At 39.0% G+C, this 21810-nt stretch overlaps 1 protein-coding gene across 1 annotated transcript in view; it reads right to left on the bottom strand.

Annotated features, from left to right (window-relative positions):
• Positions 1 to 6620, bottom strand: part of LOC147638126 (polyamine oxidase 7-like) — a 121263-nt gene extending 114643 nt beyond the window's left edge. Inside the window, exons 1-6 of the mRNA XM_086798036.1 lie at positions 6237 to 6620; positions 5903 to 6152; positions 5660 to 5806; positions 3770 to 3831; positions 3458 to 3639; positions 3203 to 3346 (exon numbers count right to left, since the gene is read on the bottom strand). Of these exons, the coding sequence (XP_086654162.1) occupies positions 3203 to 3346; positions 3458 to 3639; positions 3770 to 3831; positions 5660 to 5806; positions 5903 to 6152; positions 6237 to 6384 (933 nt within the window). The 5' untranslated portion in view covers positions 6385 to 6620. The remainder of the gene's footprint in view (positions 1 to 3202; positions 3347 to 3457; positions 3640 to 3769; positions 3832 to 5659; positions 5807 to 5902; positions 6153 to 6236) is intronic.
• Positions 6621 to 21810: the final 15190 nt, after the last annotated feature.

The raw sequence follows: 21810 nt of genomic DNA, 5'->3' as shown, positions 1-21810 counted from the left end.
CTTGCGGTATTTCTTTATTCAATTTCAAAAATATGTAAGGCTGAGTACAACAAAATCAGCCAAGAGAATACACCTATATGTCCAATCTGACAGCCCACAATACCTCTCAGCACAGAGGATTCACACACACAGATCTGTGTCTCAAAGCGACACTCTGTGCTTCCCTCTGATCAGCCAAGACTATTCAGCAGGACAGCCTTGAGCATACATCTGGCATATCTCATGCACATGATTCAACAACTCAGCACAACATACATTCACTGTTCAATCTCTGTCTCCACCCTTTTCAATCTGCCATACCCCTCCTCTCACAAGGGGCCAGATAACTCAAATCTGCAACAGACATAAGCCAATGGAAAGAGAGATAGATGAACAAACTCAGAGCTTACCAAAATCAGCTCGTGGAACTGCACCGGAGGAAGTAACTGTACCAGTCTGTACTTGCAGACACTTGTTTCAACAATTCTGCTTCACACGTGTGGGTGTACCTGTCTGTACCTTCCTCCCTGCATACACCTCAGTGCTGTACCTGCAGCTCTCTGATGCTGCACCGACTGTACCAAGAAAACGCCGCCTGTATCAAGAAAAGCGCCGCCTGCAGCTGTACGGCTCTGTCAGTACCAGTCTGCACTCGTACTGTCCAGCGCCGACTGCTCCAGACCCGTCCGTACACTGTACCTGCAGTCGTACAGTACTGTACGGCCTGTACCAGCAACTGCAGCCGCCTGCAACAACAGCCGTCGCCAACACCCACAGCACAGATTCCTGTCAGCGCCGCCTGTACCTGTAGTCGTACAGTTGTACCTGCAGCCGTACAGATGTGTACGGCCTGTTTTCTCACACAGTTTTCAGCAGCCAAAATTCTCTGCAACAGCCGACTAGCTTCCACGTTTTTTTTCTTCTCCTCTTCTCCACAATTGAGATTGCACGCATGTCTCCCAAAAGCAAGAGAGAGAGTGAAGTGAGAGAGGCATGCACTCCAAAAGTGGAGTTGCTCCCTCTCCATACTTGTCCTAGGGCCCCAACTTTAATAATTATTAAAGTTCCCTAGGGGCCACTAAGGCCTAGGGGCAACCTTCAATAAAACATTAAAATATTAATGTTTTAGTTCCCCCTTCACACCTGGAAATGTCCACACATCATTATCTCTGTCCGGGCACCCCAAATGTGAATCATTTAATATTTTGACTCAGCAACCACCATGCCCACACTTGTGCTGTTCCATTTTCACAGGGCCATGACAGACAGCAAGTTGGCTAGTCCATGAAGGCAACCCAGCCCTATAAAAGGGGCACACTTGCTCATTGTTAGGGATCCAGTCCCTAGTGGATTGGGTCATAGACTTAGGATTAGATTAGGTGTTTTCAACCTTTTCAAGGGCTGCAAGATTTGTACACCTTTTTGTACATTATGAATCTACTAAATACTCAGCTATCTCTCTCTCTCTCTCTCTCTCTTCTCTATCTTCTACTTTTGTTTTGCATCAGCATGGTGTTTAGGGCTGAAAGAAGACTCCCAGAGCTTCCGCATGTGACACTACTAGTGTTCACCCATCACTACCCCTTCATCTGGCAACAATAGACAGCCCATTATGCGGAATGACCTCATTAGAGATGAGATTAGGTGACATCTAGATATATGCAATGGCCAGGCTGGGAGAGATGTGCATCAACAGTTATTGCTTGGAAAACTTTTAAAAGTCTTCCTTTGGATCCATCCAGCATCTCAGAGGGAGTCTTAGACAGATCAATCAAATTGATGCAACTATACCTCATGAGTGGATTACTAGCACATTTCACGATGAGCATCATCCTAGGTGGCTAGGAGTTTCCTCCAGGACAGGAGTGCCATTACAAGTGTTAGCCTTGCTAGATCAAGATCAAGAGGGAGATTTTTTTTTTCTATCTAGGCAAGATGGAGATTGTTGAAATGTGACACGCATGAGATTATTCCCGACACTACCCTTCATCCAGTGAGAGTAGTTAGTCACTCAGGAAAGCACTGGCATGTTGACCCTGCGCCTGATATTCTGACCCATGGGTCTTGGTGTTTATGGTTGTATGGTGGATGTCCTATCATATATCTTCATTGGGATCCTGGTGAGTGGAAGTGAGAGTAGTTAGTCACTCAGGAAAGCACTGGCATGTTGACCCTCTGCCTGATATTGTGACCCATGGGTCTTGGTGCTTATTGTTGTATGGTGGATGTCCTATAATATATCTTCATTGGGATCCTAGTGAGTGGAAGTTGATTGATGCAATCCTATGAAGAGTCAGCCTTTTTTCAGGTCCACTGTCCGTGATGCCAAGGTCCTTTTACTTGGACAAGTTCAAAGGACTCCTACACTTAGGCCACAATGGGAGAGCTATGACATCACCCCATTGATTCAAAAGAGATTTTGGCACACATGCTTTCGCATTCATTCAGGAGGAGCCACATCTCCCACTTCTTTTGGCTATTCTTACATGGTGGCCTCCCCATTAATCATTGGAGGGCTATTTTTGGTGCAACCCCCGCATGTCCCAAATGCGCGGTAGCTTCTGAGACAATGCGACATTACATATGGGGGTGTAGAGCTGCTCAGAGGATTTGGGGGCTCTATAGCTCAGCTTAAAGCAGACTGAGGACAGATACCATTTATGTTACTTGGGATGCTATTGGTTGGCTCACTCAATCTAGTCCCCAAATATTTTTTGAGGACAGGGATATGGACACTGCCATAATGATATGCAGAGGTGTGGCCCAACGTTGCATGCTACTCGATATATAGTATAGACCACCTCTCCAAAGGATTGATACTACTTGGAAACTCATTGCCAGTATCCCAGCTTGGAAGATTTGGAGGGCCAGATGCACAGAGGCTATTGAGGGGATTCAGATATATGACACTCGGTGCATTTGTACCATATGGGGAAATATAATTCAGTCTTATGGCTACATGGGCTCATATACAAGGACCTTCCAGATCTGCACAAACAAAGCGCACTGTCTTCATGAGGGAGTGGGATCAAGGGATCTTTTTCGCATCGACCACCACAGGACTCTTTTGGCACCTTTGGGCCCCATATTGGTTGAGGTCACCCTACATTTTGGGATGGGCTTCCAACCATGATTTTGTATGGTCTATTCATAGTTAATAGAAGTCTTTTTTCTGCAAAAACAAAAAAACAAAAAACAAAAAAAACAAAAAAGAAATACTTACTGGCAAATCAGGCTTGTAGGTAATGAGTTCACTCTTCAGAACACCAAGGCTTACTGATAAAATGGCATGTTTTGCAGTGTATGTTGAATTATCCTCGGTTTTTACAATAACGCCGTGAGAAGAATACTCAATCTTAGTAACCACCTGAGCATGAGCAGAGGAGGAGAGAGCATGAGAGACAAAAGCAGTATTAAGAAGTTGTAAACAGAGTGGGGGTTGCTTTTGTCAAGTAATTAGACCTTCTGGATGCCTCACCTTCTGCAACTTCAACCGTGAATCGGTGATGCTTTCATTGTCATGTTTCATAAAGCTTTTGGCTAACTGATCCAAAAGGTACACATAACCCCGTTTATCGGCCACAAAATATTCATCATCCCCGAAATAAACAAAAGTTGGATTGGGTTGGACATTCTTCAAGCTTGTGACTCTAGGAGGCTCTGCACTTCCCAGAATATCTCCTCAAGTGGGCTCCTTACATCTCTCAACTTTTAACTTAAGTCTAACCAACACTCCAATTGAATCCATAACCAAAGAAAGAAACTCCATTGATAGTGATTGTAACTTTACCTGCAATCTCAAAGTCATAGTTGAAGTAATCTATTGCCATGTCTAAGGGTGTGGTAGGAATTCTGCACCATTGCAACAATTTGCTCATCATACACTTATATTTTTTAAAGCTCCCAAAAAAAAACACACACATTTTGTCAGCATATAAGTGTTTATTGAGCATCCAAACCAATAGTTGTAATAAATGATTGACCAAAAACCTTTGGCACACTTAAAAAATTTAAGGTGCCATGCCTCACTTGGAAATCAAAGTTACCAAAGGTTTCAAAGTGTGAAGTTTTAGCTTTATTGCTACCGAATCCTCTTTTCTTATTGTAAATCAATTTCATGTGCCATACATATACCCTCCTGGTGTAAGACTTGAGCTTAGCCACAGCCTGATTTGGGTCATGATCCAGCTGTGAGAACCCCCCAAAATGAGTCCCTCAAAATTATCCATTAAGTTACAAGATCCATAAGTTGGACCTTGCAAAAAGTGGGCACTTGCCACCCTTAAAAGAGAGATTCTATTTTCACAACCAACAAGACGAAAGGCATTCTAAATATGGGTACCAAATCTTCCATTGCATTAATTAATTATTTGAGACAAAGAGAACCTTACAAAAATAACTAGAGTGTATGGGGCCAAAACCTTAGAAATTAGAGTGTAAGAATGCAGTGCAAAATGTGCCATGACATACCTTATTCAATGTGTTCTCTAGTAGATTAAATGAAGGAAAGAAATTAGTACCTCTATACTTAAGAAAGATAACATACTGCCTTTGCTGCTGAACAAATGCATTACTTTTTGAACAAATAAAGATTATTGGTAAGTACTAAGGAAAGATAACATGAGTTATCCTCCTGAGAATGGTTCCTTTGTTTGAAAAGGAGCTCGGAAACGTGTCTAAAAGCCCTTTCACAGTAGTTTAGAATTTCTTTTGGTTCTAATCATTAGCAACATATTCATTTGAGTGCCCCTAGCATAGTTGCCAAACGTTTTTAAAATAGCTAGTATTATAGGTGTTTTATACTTTTTAAAACGTTTTTCAAAATTTTGGAAAAGTTTTTAAATTAAGTTTTTTATTCATTAAATTGTTTAGCTATAATTATGGCATGTACATATAGTTTTTAAGTCCATGAACCACAGATTTCATGTATAAGAGTTAAACTTGTGCATAATAACTCAAGAGTGAACAATTTGAAGCATATGGCTATCATAATTCATTAAATCAAAATGATAATATCTAGGCTCTCATGGGTCTAGTGGCGGCAGCAATGCCATTCAACATTAACTTTAATATTGATTTACCAATGACCATTCAATATTAACCATTCATGTAAAAAACGCGCACCCCAAAAAAAACATTTTAAATTTTTATTTTAAAAATAAAAAATATTTTTTTAATACCTTAAAAACGCATCCCAAAAATTGGAATGTTTTGAAACGTACACATTTTTTATTTTTCCAAAAAAAAATGTACTTTTTTTTCAACTATGGCCCCTAGCAACAAGATTATCTGAGTCTCCCAATATCTCTCTTTGTCAACTAACAAGATGAATCTTTGTTCTTGGTGGCAAATCCAGTTTGTAAGGAGCTTCATTAAGCCCTAAGCATAAGGCGTAGTGCTTGAAAAAAAACATTTCTTAAACCATGTAAAATACAAGCAATCTTCAAAGGTTAGAGAGGGCTTTACTATTCAAGAAACAAATATATATATATATATATATATATGGTTAATATATGTTAGGATTATAACTAAATTGCAAAACTATCCGTGTAAAATAGAAAATTCAAACGGGATTTTCTTAATTTCTGCTTAAAATTTTTCAAGTTTCAGTGTTATGAGTAGATTATAAAGTTTGAAAAGAAAAATGCTTGTGCAAAATGCATGGTGAGAAGGCTCTTACACTCCAAACAAGCGTTGGGCGGTTGATATAGAGATGTCCTCTTCCCCATGACCATTCAATGAATTGCTCAGAGCATTACAATAATTATAAGAAGCTGTTGCCAGATCAAAACGAGGCCCTGCTACCGATAGAGGAAGCAGTTCACCTCTGAAAAGCATAAATCAAATCAAATTGAGATTGTGTAAATGAGATTAGAGGTGTGGATCAAAATGTGTATTGCAAGGGTTTTTGTAATTTGCTCACTCTTCGCTGTAGGTGTTTGCGCTCACATTATCATAATCTGAGTAGGATACACGGAGATCATACTTCTTGGCCAGTGTCCAGATTGGATTTTCCTCCTCTCCTCCCACTCCCTCCACCCAGTTTGCCCCTAATTCTATGGTGTAGCCTGCAAACTTTGTCTGGTGCATTCGCCCTCCTATCCTATCTGTAGCTTCCAGGATCAGAAAATCATCAATGCCATGCTTGGACAGCGTCTTCGCAGCCATAATTCCTGCATAATCCATCCATTATGCCAACACAGTTCAGCTTCTGCAGCTTGCTTCTGCTTCATCTCTTTCATCTGTGGATGACATACCTGACATGCCAGCACCAATAATGATGACCGAGGAGGGGTTGCCATTTGAAGGGCTTTCATGTGCCTGACAGGACAGTATCATGAGAGTCCACGACAGAAGGCAAAACAACCACGGCAAAGACCTGCAGGAAGAGCTCAAGCCAGCCATGGAGAGCAGCTACTCAAGAGGCAATGGACTAGCTGTGTCTTTGTGGGTTCAATGCGAGGATGAGGGGTGTTGTAGAGGCCTTGAGAGAGAGCTCAGGAGAAGGCAGCTACGTGCCTTTGAGCTGAGGGCCAGGAAGGAGCCCAACATGAAGGTAATGCGAGCAGGAGCAGGAGCGATGAGGCTCACCACAACACAGAGCACAAGACCGACTGCAGACTATGAGAGAACGTGGGAGTAGAGGAAAAGCGTTGCCCATCGTCATGCGGAGTCTATCCACGAAATTGTTTCCTCCGTCGCTCGATGTCGGATTAGCGGCACGTTCCTTCACCACCACACGACTTTTAATACCCTTGGACCTTGGAAGTTGGGGGGTTCAACACTTTTAAAAGATGTAGGTAACCCTTTGAATTTTATATATACACACACATATATAAACACACACATATATATATAAATGTAGGTGCCCCTTTGAATTATATATATATATAAATATAGGTACCCATTTAAATTATATATATACATACACACACATATATATTTATTTATTTATACACACCGCACAAATGCATACAAAGGCAATGGAAAGGACTCCGATAAACCCAATGCTTCTCAAAAGAAGAAAATATCTAAATCTATCAAGAGAACAACAATGCGTTGTTTTAATAAGTGCCTAATGTCCGAATCACCCACCCAGTCTTGCAAAAGCCAAACACTACTAAGAAAGTCACTAATGCTTTTCAAGGCTCATGTTAAATTCTTGATGTTGATGTCATAAAAAATAATCGAGTAAGATCACAACCCCACAAACTAGATCCTTAAAGAGAGTGGTGTGCCCATAGTGGACCAAGGTAGCATATTATACTGAAATCCATGTTGATGATTAAGAGAACAAAGTTTGAAAAAAATCCTCCCGAAAACAAGACTTATGTAAGCACAAGTGGTGAGGATGGTGACCAATTTACTAAACTCTCGTTTGAATCTTGTAGCACATTAGGTGTTTAAAGAGACTGGTGACCCAAGGTTAACATCTCCCATTGAAATCCATGTCAATGATTGAGAGAACAAAGTTGTAAAATAATGAATAAATTCCTCCAAAAAACAAGACTTATGTAACCACAAGTGGTGAGGATGGTGACCAATTTACTATACTCTCGTTTAAATCTTGAAGCGAATTAGATGTAGTGTATGAAAATGCCAAAGTGTAAAAGCATATACGTGAGTGTGTGTGGCCTTTATAGAATGAAGGCACTTTACAATGAATGATTGAAAATGTTGAGAATTTTATGCTGACCCAACACTTCCTTTGTGCCTAATGAAGCTCAAGCCAAAAGTAGCTTTCAAAAATGGTGGAAAAATTCACAATACATAGTGCGAGCAACCCATCTTTTAAGAAGACATGTGAAAGAGGATTTTTAAAAGAAGAAATAAAAACTGCGGTTTTAGCCAAAGCCTTTAAAGAATAAGTCCAAAGAAAATGCTTGAAGTTGTGTTGCAAATCACAATAATCTTACCCAAAGAAGTCTAAAGAAAAGCCTTTAAAGAATAAGTCCAAAGAAAACTGCTTGAAGTTGTGTTGCAAATCACAACAATCTCACCCAAAGCAACACAACTTTGCCTTCCCTTCTCTATCGGTAGAGTCTTTCAAATTTTTGTATTGTTTTAAATATTTAATGCTATTGCATAGCTTTAATGATTTTCGATGATAATAGTTCTTTTATCTATTTGTAGAAGAGAATAGACGTTTCAAAGATTTAATTCAGGCAACAAAATAGCACTAATTAACAAGCCTAATTGGGAAGCTAACATGCATAAATACTACCTAACTGGAAAGCCAACACAAAAGCTATAATTAATCTACCAAGCTTTGATACAAATTATTTCATATGTAAAGGCTAATAAGGATGAAAAAACTTGAAGCAAGCCATGGAGGGAGGACCAAAAAATTTTGAAGCAAGCCAAGGGGTGAATTTTTTAACAATAATTAAAAACGAGTTTAAGATACTTACAAGCTTAGAATTAAAAGGACATGCATAAGTTTTAAGATAAAGGTGCTGTATATCCATTTTATTTACAAAATATTAGCCCAAAATGTAAGAGGATATAATGTGTAGTGTATATAAGAAAGCACTCACACAAGAAGTAGTATTTTTCACCACACAAAGCTTTAAAACTTAAAATTACACAATAACATAGATAGAGAAACTATATATTACTGAAACTGATCTGGTAGATGGCAAAGCCCCACCCATGTGCTCTTGTGAAGGAGCTTCCATGGCTGATTTGGAACTGCTAAGATGGAGAATGTATGCTAGTAGAAGCTAGCAGTGAGTTTACTCCCTGATGATTGATAAAGTATGGGGAGAAGGGGCTAGTGACATCTCTTCTAGGCCTGTATATGCGAGTAGCCATGACATGACTAAGTAGGTCCATGGTCATAGTCGGTGTCCAAGAGTAAAGTCTACCTACTAAATGTGTGGAGCATTATGAGATAATGGTCCAATGTAGCATGTAGCCTATTTCACTTTGCTAAATCTAACCCAAGTTGTCTCTATACCATTTGGCCTCCTAGGCCACCTTCCCGTATGAATATTGGGTGCATCGGGTTACTCAACCATGCCTACTTCTCGTAATGGGACTTTACAAACATGAGCTAGCGGGTGCCTGGGCAGCCTTATATGAGGGTGGAGTATTGATATCTAACACCCCCTCCAAAGATGAACCACCTTTGTGGTCTGATGCCTATACAATATGAGGGTGGAGCATTGATATCCAACATCCCCCCCTAAAAAGTAAACTACCTTTGCGGTCTAATGTCGAGTTGATGAAGATGCCGCTCCATCTAATTCCTACTAAGAGCTTTGTAAATATGTATGCACAATTATCTATCATCAGGTAGTAGTAGACCATCTTGACCTCCCTAAATATGATGAGATCTAGCATAAAGTTATAATGAATCTCAATGTGTTTCGTGTAAGCATAAAACACATAATTCCAAGCAATGGCCATACAACACTGGTTGTCACATTACAACGTTGTGAGAGGCATTTTTGTAACAGATGCCTAAGGGATTAGATCCCTAGTAGAAGTCTATTGTGGGTGTGGGTTTAAGAGGGGATGGCTCTAGGTGATCATAGAATGCTCATGATGTAGGGGATGATGGAAGGTGTGTGAATGTATGTGGGATGGTGGAAGATGAACTATGGTTGATCATATACACAGGGATGATGCATTGTCATGTGCATCCAGTACCCATGCATAGAATGCTTTTCCACTTAGCATTAGGGAAAGGTATCATCAGTCGGGGAGAGCCAAAAAAAGATAGGAGTAGAGTATAGAAACAAAAGAGTTCCAAATTGGGGTATTCATGCTTCTCTATCGGAAAGGAGAGAAAAAACAACAAAGGGAAGGGGGATTGGATGATCAGAGAAAGTAAGAACAGGATTGAATTGGGAAGAAGGGGTGGCAAGGTTACAGGTGGGAAGAGAAGTGATTATCCAAGCTAGAGGTTTGGAAGAGTGAAAAGTTTGAAAGATTTTGGGTTTGGTTGTGTTCTAAGGGTGTGCACGCTTGAAAGCCTTGCCCTGCTTGTTTCTGGTTTTGTGAGGGAAGAAGTGGGAATTCACAGAGAAAGAATTAGAACAAATTTTGAGGAGGCTTGGGACTGTCCAGAGTAGAGTGTGCAAGGGTGTTCAGAGGATCACTTAGGATGTGAGGTGCCCTATGATCTCTCTAGATGTCTCGTTGTTGGAACTTGGATGCTTCCATAGCTTGGTTCAACTGTTCCTCTCGGTTTGAAGATGAAGGCCCCCAGACAAAATTGCAGATTACATTGTTGAGGCTTGATGTTGTGAGAATGAAGATAAAGCTGTGACGATTGTTCTGAATTCAAGTTGTAAAGGTTCCTTTCTTTTTATGTTTTTGTTTTCCTTTGTTTGAGCCCATGTCTCATGGCTATTTAGACTTGTCTTGTTTTGGAAGTTTAAAGATATCAGAGAGTTTAACTTGAGTCTGCTCTGTATGGGATAATAAAGTATTTTGATGTGATGCTTTATTTGGGCTGGGTATGTTGTCTTTGGTATAATTTGTTAGTTCTGGTTGAGATTGTTGAGGAGAGCCATCTGCATGTGAAGATGTGAAGATTGCCATGTTAGGTCTGAGACAGTATTTTGATGTGATGCTTTATTTGGGCAAGGTATGTTGTCTTTGGTATAATTTGTTAGTTCTGGTTGAGATTGTTGAGGAGAGCCATCTGCATGTGAAGATGTGAAGATTGCCATGTTAGGTCTGAGACAAATAGAACCACTTAGGGAATATAAGGGCATACAAGATAATTTGTGCTTTGGATCAAAGTGGCCTGAGAAGCATAAAGGGTAGGTTTCTCTGGACTGTCAAGGAGGGAACCATTGTGGGATAGATTTGATGTTATGAGGACTGTGAAACAGGAGAGAGTGGTCTGGAATCGAGGAAAGGTATAGGAAAAGAGGTGATCAAATTGTGAACTGTTAACGTGGGGTTCTTTTGAGGTTTGAGGAAGGTGAGAGTCTATGGGTTTAGGGAACCTGTGAGGTGTAATGGATTGGATCAACCTCCTCAAAGGGACATAATAGTTGCTTTGGATCTATTTTAATTCTCAAAGGATCAGAGGAAATCTTTTAGGTTGTTAGGTTTCTTGGAGCTTATGATTTGAGAGTCCCCCAATTATGGTATCTGTGTGTCTTGCACTTGTGTGGTGTCTGGTGGTGTTATAGAGGCCATGACCCAGAACCCTCACATGTTTTGGTGCCTCCACTACTGAGGATCAGAGAGTTCTTGCTATAGGGCTTTGACTGGCAGGTTGGGATCTACTTTACTTATCAACTCACGACCCATGGTTGGATTTGGATATGAAGTGTTCAAACTAGAGAAGAGTGAAGATGTCACTGAGTTCCTGAGGAATATTGAGTTGGTAGATTTGAGAAATAATAGGGATGAGGATGCTTATAAGCTAAGGATGGTGAATTTGTTGTTAGAAGATGCAGCCAGGGAGTGGTTTAAGGATGAAGCCATAGATGCTGAAAGAGGAAGCTGGGACAATTTGAAGGAAGCCCTGAGAGGAAGATATGAGAAAGCAGATACTCATGAGTACTTGTGGAGAGAGCTAAGCAGGTTGAACCAAGGAAAGGATGAGGATATGCTAGCTTTTGTGGGTAGGTTTAAAGCTATCTGGATAAGGATACTCAAAGCTTTAGGAGAAAATCGGGTTCTTCTTGACTTTCTGAAAAAAGACAAGTTTGTTGGTGTGCAGCATGGAAGTATCAAGGCGAAGGTGGAGATGAAAAATCTAAGTACATTTGTTGAAGCTATGCGAGTAGCTATAGAACAGTGGAGGAAGAAGATGAGGAAGCAGGAGCTAGCCAAGGAAAGAGAGAGAGAGAGAGAGAGAGAGAGAGAGAGAGAGAGAGAGAGAGAGAGAGAGCAAGATTGCAGGTTAGATATGGCCACCAGTGGTAGACCCATTGCATATGGATAGGCATATGGAAAAGAGATTTCATGTGGAAGCTCCAAGAGTTGTGGAACCTAATAGAGGATAAGAAGGATTACATTAAGAGGTTCAAAAGTTGATTCAGCAGGTTGGAAGTCTGAATTTGCTGTTTTGGAGATTCTTGGAGTTGATTGGAATCAAGTGCAACCCCAGGGTCATCTTGATTGGAATCAAGTGCAACCCCAGGATCATCTTGATTGGAATCAAGTGCAACCCCACAGGGTCATCTTGATCATGTGAATCCGATTGAAGCAGCCCACTGAAGAGGAAAGCGAAGCTGATGTTTTGGCCAATAGGAGAGCAAGCTATGGTGTTGACTTTTTTGGATCTTTAAATGAGGTTACTGGTTTGACCGGTGAGAAGATAAGCTATGATGCTTGTGTTACAAAGCCTTCAGCAGATGGATTAGATGAAGAAATAGACTCGGATCAGAGTCTGTTGGAAGTAGAGGAGGAAGACCTATGTGATGATACTCAAAGCATGATGATATTGTGGAGAAGATCCTTGTAGATGTTCTGGAGATGTCAGAGAATTTAGTGAATGTTGTAGATCATGGATGTGATCAAGTTGAGTTGTAGATCATGGATGTGATCAAGTTGAGTTGGATGATGCTCTTCCATTCTTTGTTGATCTTTTTCTTGATGACATTGATGTGACCTTATTTGATGAGGTTGATGAGAATGTGATGATACTCATGGAATGTTGAGGGTGGCTATTATGAAAAGCAGATCGTTGTAGATGTTCTAGAGATGTCCGAGAATTCAATGAATGTTGGTGATGATTGATGGATGTGATCAAGTCGAGCTGGATGATGCTCTTCCATTCTTTATTGATCTTCTTCTTGAACACATTAATGTGACCTTTGATGAGAATGTTGCTATAGATGATGATGATCCTTTGGAGATGGGAACACATGTTTTCCTTTTTGGTTTTTTTAAGAAATAGCGTCTAAAAAGAAACTCTCTTTTTCTCTCCTTGGCAACATCATATGCAAAAGTGTCCAACAATCTCCTATCCATACCCGCATACACTCACACACGCCAATATGGATGATCCTCTGTCTGTTGACTATTGACTCTCCTTGTTGCCACCCTGGTTTAGTCTCTCCCTTTACTTTGCTAACCCTTGCACTATTTGAAACCATCTCATGATTTTCTCCATATGGGACCTATCTACTACCCACGTAAGCCTCTGTGCACAAGCTAAAATCACCCCTCTATCAAAGGTTTCAGGGCATCAAAACTCAACTCCTTGCCTATTCGTATACAAGACATATCAAGGATAGACACCTAAGTAAAATTGTAGCCTATCTAAGAGTTAATCCAGAGAAAAGCTAGGATTTCGAAAGGGTTTTTCTACATATCAACATGGATGACTCTCCTACATTCTTCCTCTCAGAATCCACATACAACCAATGCAATAATTCTAGAAGCATACCTCATGAAACGAAAAGCAAGCTATGGTGCTAAGAGAAATACTATCGATGAACTGTCATGTTCACCAACAAGAGTAGAAACCTTGGTCCAAGCACAAACCATCAAAAGTGCATTGTATGACTAACTACATAATAATAACCAAGGCATTACTTATATAGTGATAGCTATTTATAACTACAGCTATATATAGCTAGCCTACCAGTAGTCTAGTTTTATTAATTATGAAGCTTAGCCCTTCGTATCTGCCTACCACTTGTCTAGTTTTATTAATTATGAATCTTAGCCTACTTGATTAGGCGTGATCCCTCGAGGGTGATTACTCTCTCCTAATCCCAAGCTCCTCTAACCCTACTTGATTAGGCGTGATTAGCTCCAGGTACATAACACTTGCATATACCACACGTTGTGTCCTCTTACATGACTCCCATCGAGGAAAGTAAATTATTGAGAGTATTAATATGAGATCAAGTAGTTTACTTGTAGGCTGTCTTTATTAACAAACTACACACACGCATTACTCATTCACTTGAATCATGTAAGAAATAAACAATAATTTGGGATATCGTTTATTTGCAGGTGCTTACATACATACACAGCACAATACTTTTCACATTAATTGGGGATCTTAGAAAATTACAAGTACCATTAATAGTGTGTCCATATAGATATGCAATGAAAGCAAAAGGTAGTAACAAAAATTACAAACAATTTGATCACCTTAGGCTCGTTCTTGTTCTTAGATCTTAATAACTTGAGTATGACTATATGTAAGAGAAGGAAAATAAGACACTAAAATGTTATTTTACATTTCCATTAAATACATTAAGTGAGTTTTTCAAAAATAGCAGTGTTTTTCTAAGGTTTCATTTTAGTATGTAATGATTACTGCTTGAAAAATGACCCTGCTTGCCCTTTCTATTTCCATATGCACACATATCCTTTTTATTTAAGGTCTCACAATATATTTAATATGTAATGATTATTGCTTGAAAAAGTCAATGAAATGATGACTCTCTTTGTCCTTTCTATTTGCATGCATTTATCCATATCCTTTCTATGTAAGGTCTCACAATTCTCTATAAAAAGCCTAAAGAGCTTATTCTACGAGTAGAGAGAAGGAGAAGAGGAAGGGAGACTGAGGTATTAATTAAATGCCAAGTTAATGGCATTTATTTAATACATAACAAAAAATTATTGAATACTAGTATTGGACCTATGCCTTTCTGTTGTGACCAAGGTTCCAGAAAAGAACCGGTTCCCTCTCTACAGCCATCTCTCTCTCTCTCTCTCTCTCTCCCACACACACATGCACATGACCCTCTCCGGCTCTCTCTCACGCACACTCTCAAATATTGAAACTCTCTCTCTCTCTCTCTCTCCCTCTCTCTCTCTCTCTCTCTCTCTCTCTCTCTCACACACACACACACACACACACACGTACACACCCGCTCTCTCTCTCTCTCTCTCTCTCACACACACACGCAAGCATGCACACCACACTCCCTCTCTCTTCTTACACTCTCCCACACACACACATGCACACACACACACACACATGCACACACACACACACACACATGCATGCGCATGCAAGCATGCACACAATCCCTCTCTCTTCTTACTCTCCCACATAAAAGCTCTCTCTCTCTCTCTCTCTCTCTCTCTCTCTCACACATGTAAATATTAGTATATATAATATTATGTTTTAGATACACATACCTATTATTACAGAAACATACTTATACATACATATATATATGTCTTTAAAAATATAAATACACAGATAATTTTAATTAATTAAATTTTAATGTGTGAAGATGAATGTTAAGTTGTGCTCACTTTTAAATATATAGGTAGATATATTACACACATGTGTATACATATACATATGTATAAATGTATAAATGTAAATAAAAACACACATGTATACACACATATACATATATATTTTTTATTTAATTTAATTCATACTTTTTATTCTCTCTTTTCACCATCTCCCTCTTTACCCCCCCCCCCCTCTCTCTCTCTCTCTCTCTCTCTCTCTCCAAGCTTGGCCCATCTCTCTCAAGCACACATAGATGCAGATGTACGCACACGCATGCATACTCTCTCTCTCTCTCTCTCTCTCTCTCTCTCTCTCTCATACACACATGTACACACCCACACATGCACTACACACACTCTCTCACATGTAATTTTAATTAATAAAATTTTAATTGTTAAAGGCGTGATAAGGTGTGCTCACTATCAAATAAATACATTTTACATGTAATGTTTCTCTCTCTCTCTCTCTCTCTCTCTCTCTCTCTCTCTCTCTCTCTCTCTCTCTCACACACACACACACACACACACACACACACACATGCACACCCTCTCACATACACACGCACTCTCAAATATTAAAAACTCACACACACACACATGTACACATAGATGTCACATGCATTAATACAAACACACTCTTCTCCCCTCCCCTCCCCCACACACCCACATAGACTTCCATGTCCCTCTCTCTCTCTCTCTCTCTCTCTCTCTCTCTCTCTTACATACATGCATGCACACATACACACACAAAAACACTCTCTTTCTCACGCACGCGTGCACACTCACATATGTAAATATATATTATCTATAATATTATGTTTTATTATATTTAGAGACATACACCTATATATACATGTACATTTATAAAATAAATAAATACATGTATTTTTAATTAATATTAAATTTTAATACATGGAGATGCATGGTGAGGTGTTCACTGTCTTAAATAAGTGTATCTTACATATAATGTCTTTTCTATTCTCTTTTGCATGCTAATGTGTGATTGTGTTTGCACACGTATGTGATTGTGTAAAGTCGACTTCATGCGTACATGCATCGTGCAAGTGTCTTGATTGTGCGTATATACTAGTGTGTGTATAGTGTGAGTGTGTGTACATGGTATGTATGTTTGTGTTTGTGTGATCCATGTACAAGTGTGCATATACGTGAGCATATTCGTGTGTGCATCTTTTTTTGTCTATATGTATGCTCGTACACGTGCATATATGTGTGAGTGTACATGTACCATGTGCAAAATATATATTCGTTTACGCCTATGTATACATGTGTGCATGTCAACACATGTACTTGTGTATGTATGTGTTGTGATTGTGTGCATGTATGTGCAAACTTGAGTGTGCGTGTAAGTGTGCATATCTCTATGTGCACGTGTCCATGCGTGCAAGCGTGTATGTGTGTTTATGTGCATGTGTACGCGTATCATGTGTGTGTTTGTGTGTTTTACGTGTACATGCACATACATGTGTAAATCAACATACATATAGATCTATTTATATATACATACTTACATACGTATAGATACATACATACATACATAATATATATATACATGTGTATATATATAGATTTATCTATATATGTATAGGTACGTATATTCTCTCTTACACATGCACATAGTATAATATTAAAAGATGTGTGTGTGTGTGTGTGTGTGTGTGTGGAAGGGAGAGGGATGGGCAATTTACTTTCTAATATATATAAAAGAAAGTCATTCAATGAACAAATGACTTGATGGAGACAGCTAATTGTGAACCCTAATGCATATGTGTGGGAAAGAAACCCCCAAAGACTTATACACACAAATAAGCACAAACATATACGCACATACAAACACACACACAAGTACACACATATGTATACATAGACGCACACATACACATTTGCACGTGTACATGCACACATCTATATCTATACAAAATAAAGCAAGTATGCCTATCCTATAAATCTAGCTTTTACGTGGAGAAAGGAGAGGGAGAACTTTTGAAAAGGATAAAGAAGAAGAGAAAATAGTCTTTGGAGGTTTCTTTTCCACATGCACACATCTATACCTATACAAAATAAAGCAAGTATGTCTACCCCATAAACCTAGTCTTTACGTGGAGAAAGGAGAGGGAGAAATTTTGAAAAGGAGAAAGGAGAAAAGAAAACTTCATATTGAAAAGGATAAAGAAGAAGAGAAAATAGTCTTTTGAGGTTTCTTTTCCACATGCACACATCTATACCTATACAAAATAAAGCAAGTATGTCTACCCCATAAACCTAGTCTTTACGTGGAGAAAGGAGAGGGAGAAATTTTGAAAAGGAGAAAGGAGAAAGGAGAAAAGAAAACTTCATATTGAAAAGGATAAAGAAGAAGAGAAAATAGTCTTTTGAGGTTTCTTTTCCACATGCACACATCTATACCTATACAAAATAAAGCAAGTATGTCTACCCCATAAACCTAGTCTTTACGTGGAGAAAGGAGAGGGAGAAATTTTGAAAAGGAGAAAGGAGAAAAGAAAACTTCATATATATGTATGTGCAAGCTTGAGTGTGTGTGTGTAAGTGTACATATCTATATGTATGTGCAAGCTTGAGTGTGTGTGTAAGTGTACATATCTATATGTATGTGTGTCCATGCATACATGCGAGTGTATGTGTTTGTGTAGGTGAGTGTATATGTGCGTGTGTACATATACAAATGTACAACTCTTGGCATATGTTTGTGTAGGTGAGTATATGTGTATACATGTGAGCGACTGTGTATACATGTAAGCGAGTGTATGTCTAAGTATGTGCATGTACTCTATGTGGTATGCATGCCATGTATATACACATATATTTATATGTGCAAGTGTGTATGTGATTGTGTGTGCATGTATGAATGTATGTGTACATGTGTGTCTCATAGACACACAATCTTCCACGCACACATACAGACATCCTCACATATACACATGCACCCACCCTCTCTCACATACACACCCCTCACGCATAAACATGCACATACACTCCTCACACCCACATACACATAGAAACTCTCTCTCCCACATACACACTTACCACTCATCTATGTGACTGTGTGTACATACACGTGTGATTATGTAATGTCAACTTCATGCATGCATGCGTCGTATAAGTGTCTTAATTATGTGCATGTGCTAGTGTGTATGTGCACATGTCTGTGTGGTGTGTGTATGTGTGTATGTGTTTATGTGTATCCATGAATGAGCATTTATGTATGTATGTCCATGTGCAAGTGTGTGCATGTATATACGTGTGCATGTATGTACATGTGTGCATCTTTGTGTCTGTGTATGTGCATGTACACGTGCAAATGTGTATGCCTGAGCATCTATACATACATGTGTGTATATGTGGGTGTGCACATCCATGTTTGCATACATGTACTTGTGTATGTATGTATATGTATGTGCTTATGTGCGTATATATGCATGTATGTGTGCAAACTTGAGTGTGTGTGTGTCTTCATGTGTGTGCATGTATATGTGCATGTATGCATATGTGTCTCTCTCTCACACAGAGACACACAATCTCCCATGCACGCACACACAAACATCCCCTCTTCTCACATGCATACACATACTCCTCTTCTCACATGCATGCACATACACGTGCAATATATCCCTCTCACATATATACCTCTCATGCATACATGTACACATACACTTTCTCTTCTCACGACCTCACACGCATAAAAACACACACTCTCTCTCTTTAAACACACATTTACATGCATATGTCTGATTGTGTGTGCACACACAGGTGTATGATTGTGTAATGCCAACTTCATGCATATAAGTGTCTTGATTAAGCGTATGTGCTAGTATGTGTATAGTATGTGTATAGTGTGTGTGTGTACGTGGTGTGTATGTTTGTGTTTGTGTGTATCCATGTGCAAGTATGCATGTACGTGTGAGCATATGAATATGTTCGTGTGTACATCTTTGTGTCTGTGTGCATGTGCACGTGCGCGTGTGTGCATGTACCATGTGCAAATGTGTGTTTACATCTATGTATACATGTTGCATGCATGTGAGTATGTATGCTTGTGTACATATATACGCATGTATATGTATGTGCAAGCTTGCATGTGTGTATGTGTGTAAGTGTGCATATCTCTGTGTGCACGTGTATCCATATATGTGAGTACGTATGTGTGCGTGTGCACGTATCATGTGTGTGTGTATATAGATCTATTTATATATACATGCTTACATACCTATAGATACATACATGTATACATACATACATACATAATTTATATATATATATATGTGTGTGTATCTCTGTGTGTGTGTATATGTGTGTGTGTATATATATATGTGTGTGTATCTCTGTGTGTGTGTATATGTATTTATCTATGTATGTGTATTCTCTCTTTTAAACATGCACATAATATAATATTAGAAAATATGTGTATGTATATGTGGAGAAGAGGATTATTTTCTAATGTAGTATATATATATATATACATGCTTACATACCTATAGATACATACATACATACATAATATAGATGTGTGCATGTATTTATCTATGTGTATATAGGTATGTATATTTGTTGAAATTAGGGCATTGTGATGAGCTATGCACTAGAATCAACATCATTAATAAAGTGATTAGTAAATAATTAAGATATAATTAGTGGGTAATTAATAAAGTGATTAACAAATAATTAAGATATAATTAATGGGTAATTAACAAAGTGATTAGTAAATAATTAGTGGATAATTAACAAAGTGATTAGCAAATAATTAAGATATAATTAGTGGTGGATAATTAATAAAGTGATTAGCAAATAAGGTAATTATAGATTAATGTAGGCATGGATACTCACAAAAACCAGCAAATTCTCATTAGGACAATGCCTCAATATATAGAGTTTACATCAAGCATCAAATCCCACTGATTTCTCCATGATTCACTCCACCTCTTTTCCCTGATTCTCTCCACCTCTTCACTTTTCCCAGAATATCTCCCAGAATATCTCCACACTTTCTAAATCTTCTCATGCTACCCTTTATTCTCTCCCAGGAGATTCTTCTCACCTTTTCACAGGTTCTTTCACATTTACTCATTCTCTTTTACAGCCTCTAACCAAGGGCTTGTTCCCGCACACACCCTATTCACTTGTATTTTCAACACCTCCCCTCAAGTGAATACTCCTAGTACACCTAGACCCTATACCAAGTTTGCCTCCCCTTACGACTAGTGTCTACACCTCCCCTCAAGTTAACTTAGAACACCTGGACCCTGTATCAAGTTTCTCTCTTACTTGACAGTCCGCGACCAGTGCCTCACGTCCCTAAACTCCATAGTCCTTGACACACACACTCTCTCTCTATGTGTCCAAGGCTACTATAAGTGTCCACGACCTTGACTAAAGTGCTCACACATACATCTACCACGTGGCCTACATCATCGGTGGCTCAGAGGTGGTTTTACTTTGTTGGGACAGGTTACATTGGGTTGTGGGGTCTCTCTCTCTCTCTCTCAGAGATTTTCACATGGCTCCTCACTCTTTGGAGCCTCACATCTTCTCTTATCTTCAGTCTTCTTGTCGTGGCAACTTCTCTCCACGCGTCCATCTCTTCTTTCATTCTCTTCTTGTGTCCATGTCTTCCTTCAATGCTTCCTTTAGATTTTCTTGGTGTGGATCTTCCTCTTGGAAAGAGATATTCTTCTTCTTTCATGGCTGGGGCCATGAGCTCGTCCATCAGGTCTTCTTGCTCCATGTAAGCAACATGTTTCAATGTTTTGCTGTCAGTTCCTTTGGGCTTTTTATGTTTATCTTGTGTCATTATGCAATACAAACCCAAATTTATGCGGGAGGTCTTACCTCTTGTCTTATTCTGGACAAGGGCAGTGTCTGATCTCATATTTACACTGATGTAATGTGCCCACAATACATAATGCATATGGCATTCATTCTTATGCACATTCCAAATGCAACTCTGGCTGTGAATAATCTTGAATTTGAGTGAGATTTACAGGCATTAACCAAGGGTTAAATGCAAAATGATGATTATCACAAATTTATCAGCACAATTTTTCCAGAAATTATATTAAATCAAGGGTAACCAATTTGTACGGAATGGTTGGAGTATCAAACCAACTCCGAATTGTAATATGAAGTTATAGGGATCGTATAAGATACTTAATGGTTAATTTGAACCCTCAATTATACCAAAATATAGTGATTAGCACTGATTAATCACTGATTAGCAAATTAATCCACTGTTTTGTGTGCAAAAAACAGAGTATGCGGGGAGTCTAGATCTGGGACCTTAGACTTCAAATGAGCTCAAATGCTTTCAAAGCCATCAATAGCAATGAGCCTAGTAGAGGATTAAGCCAAGAAACACAAGATTTGACCAAATATTGAAATCTCTGTTTTACCAAAGTCACCTGCAAATTTGATGAAGAGCTTGGATCTCATTGTAGACTAAATGAAATTGAATTCTGTCTTCACCAGCTTGTAGAGCATGCTTGAAAACCCCCGGGGCTAAGAGGAATTAGAGCAATTTGATTTGATCAAGTGGAAATTACTGATTTGCTGTAGAAAAACAGAGCTTGATAAAAATGCGATTTCTCTTCATCCGATTGGCGGTTTGCGCTTCTG

The sequence above is a fragment of the Cibotium barometz genome, chromosome 5, assembly GCF_041138505.1.
Source record: "Cibotium barometz isolate CiBa-2024 chromosome 5, ASM4113850v1, whole genome shotgun sequence".
Classification (NCBI taxonomy): domain Eukaryota; kingdom Viridiplantae; phylum Streptophyta; class Polypodiopsida; order Cyatheales; family Cibotiaceae; genus Cibotium; species Cibotium barometz.
This window is presented reverse-complemented; position numbering and strand designations above follow the sequence as displayed.